At 33.6% G+C, this 10,493-nt stretch overlaps 1 protein-coding gene across 1 annotated transcript; it reads left to right on the top strand.

The window, feature by feature from the left end:
- The first annotated feature begins 1,172 nt into the window (after nt 1-1,172).
- Nucleotides 1,173-10,366, top strand: LOC139099587 (leucine-rich repeat-containing protein 15-like). Its single transcript, XM_070652096.1, has 4 exons — nt 1,173-1,197; nt 6,799-7,871; nt 8,979-9,927; nt 9,985-10,366. Exons 1-4 carry the CDS (start codon nt 1,173-1,175, stop codon nt 10,218-10,220), a joined length of 2,283 nt encoding a protein of 760 aa, XP_070508197.1. The 3' UTR covers nt 10,221-10,366.
- The last annotated feature ends 127 nt before the right edge of the window (nt 10,367-10,493 follow it).

The raw sequence follows: 10,493 nt of genomic DNA on the forward strand, positions 1-10,493 counted from the left end.
TTATTTCAAAAATAGAAATGGATACAATGCCTAATCAACAAGTCCCAATGAAGGCTTTTAATTATTGATTGTATCGAATTGTAGCATATAGTTATATTAAGCACTGAATTATCTAGGATCATAGCTATCCGCAACATATCCTTACTTAAATATAGCAAAAATCCATTCACATTGAAATGGATATACCTAATTATTTCGAGGGTTCGACACTCAGCAGGGGAATCTTTTTCAAATGTCCTTTTTCGTATCATATCCAGTGGAAACGCGGGCCACAGCCTTCGTGTAGGCTTAAGACAATAAACGTCATCAAAGAATGATTCTGATCTCACTTTGAACTGTAGATCTATAGAGTGCAGTGGTCTGGCGCATCCTCACTCGTTAAACAATCAGTAGCCGTGAAATGCCCTAGCGCAGCGCTGGATCTCAATGATCTGAATAGCTAAAGGGGTTTTTCCATCCACATAGGGCCCTAAGGCTCTTAGACAGGGAAAGGGGAGGGTTTTGAATTGCTTTATTCACCTTTCAGAGAAGGTAGTCACGTAATAAGTTAATGATCCCACAATCCATCAAGTAATTCCTTCTTCAATAAACTCAATATTATTTCAATTTTATAAATTGCAGGAACTACAATTCTCAAGTTAATGTTTTATAAAGCAACATCTTAATGGATATAAAACTTTTCCATCCAACTTCTTTATACCATCCAATTCACATCACAATCATCTTGACATTGTTGCAATTAGTTTCTCCTTAATCTCAATAATTCAAGATATAAATAAAAGCACTTGAGATATGAAAACATCAATGCAGAAAAAGAAGATGTCAGGAAAATAGAAATAAGTAATAAAAAAAATGTTGGAAAAGTTCAATTGCAATAATTGTACAGTGTATGGATGTATCATCCAGTGAGAATTGTTAAAAGAAAAGTTGAGAAAAGAAAGCTATAAATAATAAGATCTCAACCATACAATATTGATGTCATGTTGCTAACTTAAATTGCTTCAGTTTCATTGAAGATAAATGGGGGTTGTGGGGGGTCGGTGGTTCGGTACATAACTAAGTTATGGTATATCTCAATGGTATAAATCAGTGTTGTTCAAGCTGTGTGCCGTGGCACATAAAACCTGATGTGATCCCATTGTATGACTACAATCGAGACTTATTACCAAGGGATGCCACGTCGTTTGGACAACACTGGTATGAATAAATGGTCATCATACAGCAGACTTGTGTTACTTTAGTGAAACATGTAGCGGCTAGTCGATCGTATGCCTGCTAAAAAACCTGATATTTGTACATTTGCCATGAATTATTAAGTTTTCTTACAAGACATACTGCCTACTAATCGCCCAAATCACAATTGTCGGAATTAAATCCCCCCAAATAAGTTCGATATCTATTTTACAAGAATAACCTAGAAAATGTTGACGGAAAAGAAAAGCGCTGCACTTTTCAGCACTACATGATATAATTGAAGACGGAAATGAGTTTAAACGACAGTAACTTCATGGTCTCAAATCAATTTATATCATGCGGGTGAAGCTCACATGCAGCTTTCCAGTTTTAGCTTGATAATATGTTTAGTTCCGGATAAAATATTATTGTATTGATCGGAACATGTTAATTGTACTGGTGCAAATATGTGTAATTCTTTCCAAATATTATGGATGTGCTCTGTCTGATATTTTAGTTGGCAAAAGAGCACAAGGGCGACCAATGAATTTTTGGAAGGAGACTGTTAATTGAGACAGTGTAGCACTTTGTATTAGCAAGTATCAAGAGCAATATAGTCAGCTTCAGATGATATAGATGGGAAGTCGTGGATCACAATTGACCTGTACTACCAGTAAAGTATGTAATTGCTATACTATGCAACAAGGAGATACATATGAGGAAGTACGGCTGGAAGGGGCATACGCTTCGGAAGAAAAATGTCATTGCTAGGACAGAAACACAAGTTTGTTACACAAAGGAAAAAGGCGACCAGGAGCTTCAAAAGCTACTTGGCGCAGAACAGTAATGAAAGAATGTCAGCTCAACGCGCGGACAGAGAATTTGTACAAACTAGGTGACTGAGCCAGCAACAGAGTCAGATGGAAAGCCTTTTGTTGTAACCTAAGCTCCACATAGGAACATGACTGCAGTAAGTAAGTAAGTATGCTTAACTATACTTACTATGTTCCAATCCCTTGGCTTTTTGACATGAACAACTCAATAAAAATGACAAAACTTCAAATGAGAAAATTATAGCAATAATTAATTACAATTTAATTTTGAATCCACCACGAAAAAATGACTTAATAAAGCTCCCGCGACATCAAAACTTTTTCAGTTCCATTCACATTGAAGTTTTCTTTTCATTTCTTTTTATTTCCCATAAATTTCACTTTAACACAGCAGAAGTATAAATTATGAAATTATTCTATTGTAGATTTTCTTTTGTTCATCGTCTTATGGATGCAACAGAATGCAGTAAATGCATTTGTAATGGCAATGCCTGATGATATACACAAATGGAGTGCCCATTAGGGTACATTAAATTAGTTTTATGTCACAATGTTATAATTTTTAATGGCTGTGAAATGTAAGAATAATCGTTTCTTTAAGGGAATTGTGCTTACTGGCTGTGCTGGAATGGAAGAAATGGAAGTTGAAGGAATGCATTAAATATTGCAATTTTTGGTATGCTTGGAATATTCTGGATATTTAAAATTTAATGCATAATTTCAAAATGGAAGCAGCATGAGAAAATGCAGCAAAAAATCCCTAAATAATCCAATATCCTTCTTCCTGGTCACAGACCAATTGAATAACAAATCAACCCTTAATTCCATCACGTTTTTAAAAGCTTCTAACCGAGCTTAGCAACATGTTCGTAAAATATCATCACATCTATAATCCAATGCTTTAGTCAAACGTAAGTGAAATAAATAACCAATTCCTTTATTCAGTCACATTCGATTCTAGAGAATGAGAGCAGAAACAGAAGAAGAATAGATGAATGGTGATAAATTTACAGCCAGAGTGATGTTTTGTGTATGTAGGAAAACTTGAAAATTTTCAATCATTTGAAGTCGTTTCCGCCAAGCTATTATAATCGAAATCTAGAGCTTTTAGACATAATTATTACTCATTTTTGATCATATTATGATACCCTGGTGGATACACATTTTGTCTTAAATATCTCAAAACTGCACCCAGTACAAGGGTCAGACTTGTGCCACTCGAATAGCAAACTGGAAAAAGCTTCGAAAATTCGACATGACTTGAGATTGTATCCAAGACATTTAACACTTAAGACCAACGCTCTAACATTTAGGCCACTGATGACAATTCATCACTCCAACTCTTTCAGCTATATATCTCACATATTGAATTTGATCGATATACAAATTTGAGTGCCTTACTAATTGGAGAATGATTAAAGTCTCGGTTTTGTACAATCTGCTAATTTTACCTCGAGTGCAACAACCCTGGCTGCTCTATAACCTTAATTCTAACTCTGTTGCCAAACGATAAATCGTTAAAATGTTGCTTTTACTCTTTTTCCTTGAATTGAATCTCTCTACAGTTGAAAGTACTTTGAATAAATGTTAAAAAAGTTTAATTGAATAAAAAGTTGATGCGAGAATCGTTAGAAGCAATAAAAGAATTATTTCAAGGCAATCAAACTTTCAGGGTTGAAGTTGAATGTTAGCAGTACTTAAAAGACAGCAAATAATCCGGTCGACGAAGGTCTTCAAGTCAGGAAGGTAGCTGCTAAACCTGCGATTATGCTTATGTGTTTCTATCGAGTTAATAAGTAACAAGTAATACAAACTGATGGTGGCTGTTGATAAAGATACTTTAGCACTTAGTATTAGTAATTGGGTAGCTCTTTGTGGTCAAAAATCAAGCTTAAGACTACATTTATAAGAAACCATGCATCACAGTCGATTTGTTCGATTAGGGAAGTAAGGAATCAAAGCTATTTTGGCAGAAACATTGATCACCTCTCAAAAATTCCCAATCCCAGCTTCAATTCCATTTTTACAAACTTTTTCACTTTCTCAAAAAAAATGTCTGTTCTGTTCAGTTTCATGAACAATTTGTAATTTAACAAATGACACAAAAGAAATAAATTTCATTGAAACTTTTATGCATTCGAATGAATCAAATAAATGTGCGACTTTGAACATATATTTATGTTGTGGAACAAAAAATTGAGAAATAAAAGTTTGGTATGAAAATGATAAATTTTTCTTGACTGTCGTTTTGGGGATAATTTATATTTTACCTTGTTTGAGATTATTTATTTGATGACGTCTTGTGGTAGTCAAGATGTAAAATATAATGTTTTTTAAATAATTTATATCAATAAAAGTGACATTGCGTAATGTTTAATCTTGTGGGAAGGTTTTCTGGCAATGGGTTTTACTTGCTAACTTGATTAGAAGGCCGTAAAAATCAATTGAGATCCATGACCTCCCTTTGACATCCCCTAAAGCTAATAGATATCTACCGTCTGCCAATTATCAATGCCAAATGCAATACTTTCTCTCAACTGCTTCTCTACATGAGTTCTTCTCGTGCTCTTTTGCCATCAACAAATTTTGACTTGAAGACCTTTTTTAATGGACAATGAATCTCCAAAATCTAATCGAGCGACATCATGGCAATGATATTGTTAAAGCATTCGTGACGATGGTTAAATGGTCAGCTAGAGTGAACAACTTGACTTAATGTCTAGTTAATATTTAGACCTACAGTCGACTAATGACATATTTTACGGAATGTTCCGTTAATTAAACTTTATGTCAAGTTGTCCATTCGGTTCACATCTGACGATATTTCGACAGCACGTCATCGTCATAATATGTCACTCAGGCTAAAAGAAGGACAAAGAGGCAGGTTTTAAGCTGGATGACAGTCGAAGAGAAATCCAACAGTTTTTGCATAAAACCCCAATTTAAGGTGTTTAAATGTGCAAGTTAATGAATTTTGTTCAAAAAAGGTCCCCTAAACTCTGCTAAGGACGTATCTGAGCCTCAATCAATAGCATCAAAGAAACAATAACACAATTATTATGGATCAACAAAAAGTTTCTGGTTACACTCATTCCATTTTTCCAGAAATATAACAAAATATTCTTGTTCCTGTCATTTTCACGAGAATCTTTTCAATTTAAACTGATAACAAGACTTAACCAAGTAAACAGAATCAAAAAGACTCAACAACATAAATAAATCCTTTCGTTGTAAGTGAAAATTGATGCCAAACATATCATGTTCCTTTAGATTTTTGAGAATTATTTTCAAATCTGCTTCCTGAAAACAGCCTTATTATCATAATAAACTCAAAATCGATGTAAACATCCAGTTCTTGATATACAAATCTATTTGGATTAAATTTTGAGTTAAATATGCTTACAAATAAGGAGAAAAAATAATATTTGCGGGGAGAATAATATGCCGTGTGTGCCTTCAAGGCGTAGATTCATTCAACATTGATATGCGGAATAATTTGATTCTGTTCGCTACTTATTTTTATCGCGAAATTTTTTCCTTCTTATTTTTCTTTATTGTCACCTTCCCCTTACTTCGATTTTATAGGTTGGGGGATTTTTTGGAAAATGATGAAGGATGTTGATTTAAGGTGTATTATTATGTACTCGTATGTCATTTTTATTCCTGGCAAGAAGTTGCTATGTGATTTGCATACAAATTTATGGTAATGAATATACAGTCTAATATTTTAAAATCATATCCAAATAGCACAAATTTTAGGTTTATAGATCAAAAATCTTGCTAAAATCTGAATCCAGGTCAAAGTGAATCTTACCCTAATAGGGGCATACAGTCATGGTACAAAAAGGCCAACATGGTACCTACAAACGGTCTTTTTGTCTGTTAGAGCTATATTATGTCTACATTCTATGTTAGAATGTACAAGTATGAGTTTACGTCTTACGAGTATTTATCGAATAAAGCCATAAATTGATAAGTTTCATTGATAATCGATGGACATAATAAAGATTATACGTTTTGATCAAGTTTTGATGTTATCGAAAAATTACGTCAGTAAAAAATGTGTGCACAAGTATGAAATTTTTGAAGCACGTTAGTTTTTAGTGAATAGGTGTCGTTCACTTAGCAAAGATTTCGAAGTAATTATCAATTGTTTGTCAGGTGGTGATCAATGAAAACCGAAAACCTTATTTGATTTTATGGACTGAAATTAGCCGCTCCTAGCTATCAGCCCTAACACACAAGTGGCATCATTGAGGTCGTAAGGTACTCATTAAGCGTATGCTTGTATGCTTGAATATATGTTAAGGTGGTTATTCTCACGTTATCTAGCAGCATAGTGATGTAGCGTCGACCTGATGACTCTTTTGTGATGCTCTTCCTAGTAATAAGCAAACGGTCCATTTAGCAACTCATTCTATGGACAAAATTTGATTTGTACATGTCGATCAAGCTTGAAATTAGAAAAGTACAAAATAAGAAAAATTTGCTAAAATATCATATGGATCTTAGCCACATAAGCAGCAAATATACCAACTCTCAGAAAATCATGCTAACAGACCATCACGTATTACTCACGTTAACTATCTCAAAAACACAATAAATCTCCGATAAAATGCTTTAAAAAAGTCCAAAACGAAAAAACAATATATTTCTTGATTTATCCATCAGAATAGATAGTGTACTAGTCAAGATCGGAAATGGACTGGATTTAAAATGTTGTCAGTATTTTGTGCTATTCCAAAATAATTTTATTAAGAATTAGAAAATTTCATACACAAATGGAATTCAGGAAATTGGTCAAGTTCTTCAGCAGCAGTTGAAGTTTTAGAATGTGAATATTTTTATCAAGTAGATTCATACATTTGTGCATTGACAATTTTTAATCCAAATGGATTTGACAACTTTACGGAAATACAAGGAACGCACTTTACTGGATTTAACAATTTGGATGTTGTCAGTATTTATGCTACAGAAACATCCAGAACAGTAAATATTCCAAAAATAATCTGTGACACATTTAAGAATCTTCAGAAAATTTCATACTCAAATGGAATTCAGGAAATTGGAGAAGAGTCATTCAAGTCTTGTGAACATTTAGACAGGATTATACTATTCAACAATGCAATAACTTCAATACATGAATCAGCGTTTAGTGAAAATTTGAAACTTAAAACTCTAAATTTAGGTCAAAATCAGCTTACAGATCTTCCTGAAAAGCTATTTGAAAGTCAAGTGGACCTGATTTCATTGAATTTAATCAGCAATTACATAACAGACATGCCAAATAGAATATTCAGATCACTGAAAAATCTAACAGAATTGGACCTTAGTAGGAATCAACTGTCAAGTCTGAGAAATGATTGGTTCCGGGAACTGGTTAGTTTACAGCAACTATTCTTAGATGTCAATACTATTGAAGCCCTTCCAGCAGATGTATTCACTCGATTAAAATCTCTAACTCATATCAATCTAAGCAGCAATAGACTCAATGTCATAAAGTCCAGCTCATTTGGAAATTTACCAAAATTGACCAAAGTAAATCTAGAAGAAAACAAAATTGAAGCAATTGATGAAAAATTCATCGACAATACAGGAGTTACTACATTATTAATGAGCAAGAATATATGTTCTAATCAAAACTTGACTGTCTTGACACCGAGTCGTACGACAATGAAGAATGAATTAAAGAAGTGCTTTGCAAATTATGAGGCATTGATTAAGACAGTCCCTAAAGACTTTGATGGGTGGATGTGGATATTGCTGCTTGTATTGTTGTCATTGCTGTTATTGACATTATTGTGCTTTGTACCTGGTGTACGTGATATAGTTTGTTGTTGTTTTATAGAATCAAAAGAGTTTAAGGTTAATAAATAAATTAAGATCATTTTGAAATGAAACTGAAAATTAATTTATGATTTAATGACTAGATTTTAAAACTAGTTTCATTTGTCAGTATCTAATTCAGGGACACAATCATTATTTGGAATGTCAAGTTGGCAATATCATGGCTATAACCAAGACCATGTGTTGTGCCTTGTAACAAAAAGATTATCCACCAATGATTTAGGCTGTATAATTCTTATCATGTCAGGTTGATCTTGTTTCGCAGGTGACAATCTTGAGGATATTTTCCACCAAAGTTGACCCAAACAGGCAAAGGTCATGCTTTCCAGTGCTTGATTGCCTTAACTAGATGAGCAGCTCGTGAGCGTTGCTCTAAGGTTCCTCTACTTTTAAAAGCATGCTCTTTGCCTGCAAAGATGAGACATCGTGAGCCTCTATCAGTCAAACATCAAATAGTACAGATGACCCAAATTTTTCCGCGCTGTATGAATTTTACCGCGACAGAACAAGCTTCAGACTAAAACTAAGGGAGGTCATGGATTAAAATTAATCTGTACGGCCAATAAAGTAAGCAAGTAAGTATGAATTTTAAGAAACATTATATTGATCTTTGAATTAAACGTAGCCAGACTAACTCCTGCCTGGGACCAAATATTGAATCAATTAACCAGCTTATGTTAATCGGGTCACATCTACGGCCTTAATTTTGTCACGTCATGACTTCTAATCAGTGCAAAATTCCAAAAACCTACACTTAATTTCTATAAATAAAGACAATTAACTCACATACATACATGTTGCAGTTTATTGTCACTTTAAATTTTGTTATCAAGTTTATTTAAATATTTGCTTACTAAAAAGACCCCACATGCTATAAAATGATTTCAGCAGTTATGGATATTATCATACATTTTTTATAAATTGTCAAATTTTTCTTCTTCTTTACTGTTGAATTATTGCATGCAAATCGCACAGAGACAACGGAATGAAATAATGTCTCTCAATGCCAGTTGCTCATTATCGCAAATTATAATATTGTAATTATTGTCACTGATTAGGACTCCATTTACCGCCAAATTGATGTATTCCTTCCAAATAATGATAAAAGAAATAATTCATAATTAGATTGGGTATAAAACAAGAAATTTGCATACTTCTCCTCAGAAGTGCTTGCGTATTAAAAGTATAATGTGTTCAAAAATTTGTTCCTTAATATTCCTGTTCGGATGTATCCAAATTATTTTTGGACAACAAGATCTTTTGAAGTGTGACTATGGAAGTTCCTACCTTTGTAGTTTGACAGTTTCAAATACTGGAACTGGATTTTTTACCGATATTGAAGGAGAGCATGTTGCTGGAAGGACAGATTCAGATGTCATAGAAATCATCGCTACACCGCTGTCGAATTCAGTGACTGTACCATCAGTGATTTGTGCAAAGTTCGCAAATATTGGAAAAACTACCTACATTGGAATTGGACTTGAGAATATTGACAGAAGTGCCTTTAAAAGTTGCAGACTTGTTAAGCAAATCAACCTTAGTGACAATGAAATATCAACGATTGATGAACTAGCTTTCAGCAAGAATGGAGAGCTACAGAGGCTATCTTTAGCACAAAATCGTATATCGTCACTGCCAACTAATGTCTTTGAGACATTAGGAGCTTTAAGACAACTTGATATAAGCTACAATCTAATTGAAACACTTGCAACCGAATGGTTTGCGAATCTAGCAAGCTTGCAAGTTTTGTACTTGAATAGCAATCAAATTAAGGAACTTCCAACTGGTGTTTTTGCATCTCTTACATCTTTAGGTAACATAAACCTCGGTAGGAATAAGATTGAAGTTTTAAGCTCAGAATCATTTGGAGAATTGCCAAGATTAACACTACTTGATGTAAAAGGCAACGTCATCACTGCAGTTGATGAAAAGTTAATAGATAATACAGGCATAACAAACCTTTCAATGGATGACAATGAATGTGCAAGTGATGATTTTATCGACTCTACACCAGAACGAGGATCAATGAAGCAGGAATTGGCTACGTGCTTTGAAAATTTCAACAATATTGTTGGTAAGTACGAGCAAATAATCAGATATACAAGCTGATGCAATGTCTTTTTTATATTAGTGACTACAACAGACACAACCACAACATACGAATCGACAGAAACAACCGAAACTACAACCGAGACTACAACTGGTGAAACCACTGAATTAACAACCGAAGAAACTACTTCAGAAACTACCGAAGACACCACCACAGAAGAAGTAACCGAGGAAACAACACCAGATTCAGCAAGTGGAATTATGATTGGAAAAATTATTTTAATTGTTGGATTGTCTATGAGAATTCTGCTAGATTAGGATATTTTTATTAAAAGTTGAACGGAACTGGAAAAAGTTAGGGCACGGATATTAGTTACTATTTGGATTATTTTGTTAAAATTTATTATCATGATACTTTGGAGGAAATACATATGTATAATAAAAGTGTTGAATAATTAAACTAATCTATTTGCAAACTTTACCATATTTAGTTAAGCTCATAAATAGTTTCAGGAAACATTGTAATTAAACTGGATAAAGTTACTATAGAAAACTAGGAAGGCATTCTAATGGTTTCTTTGTGGAACTTAT

Source organism: Chironomus tepperi, unplaced genomic scaffold, assembly GCF_022539635.2.
Source record: "Chironomus tepperi strain 1889 unplaced genomic scaffold, CSIRO-AGI_Ctep_v1 contig_479, whole genome shotgun sequence".
Lineage (NCBI taxonomy): Eukaryota > Metazoa > Arthropoda > Insecta > Diptera > Chironomidae > Chironomus > Chironomus tepperi.

What these genes read in the sequence shown, in the direction of transcription:
- LOC139099587 (XM_070652096.1), top strand. Translation starts at nt 1,173, where the DNA reads ATGCCACGTCGTTTGGACAACACTG. An exon ending in TAGAATCAAAAGAGTTTAAG is followed by an intron (nt 7,872 to 8,978) that starts GTTAATAAATAA and finishes ATTCATAATTAG; the next exon opens with ATTGGGTATAAAACAAGAAA. An exon ending in AAATTTCAACAATATTGTTG is followed by an intron (nt 9,928 to 9,984) that starts GTAAGTACGAGC and finishes TTTTTATATTAG; the next exon opens with TGACTACAACAGACACAACC.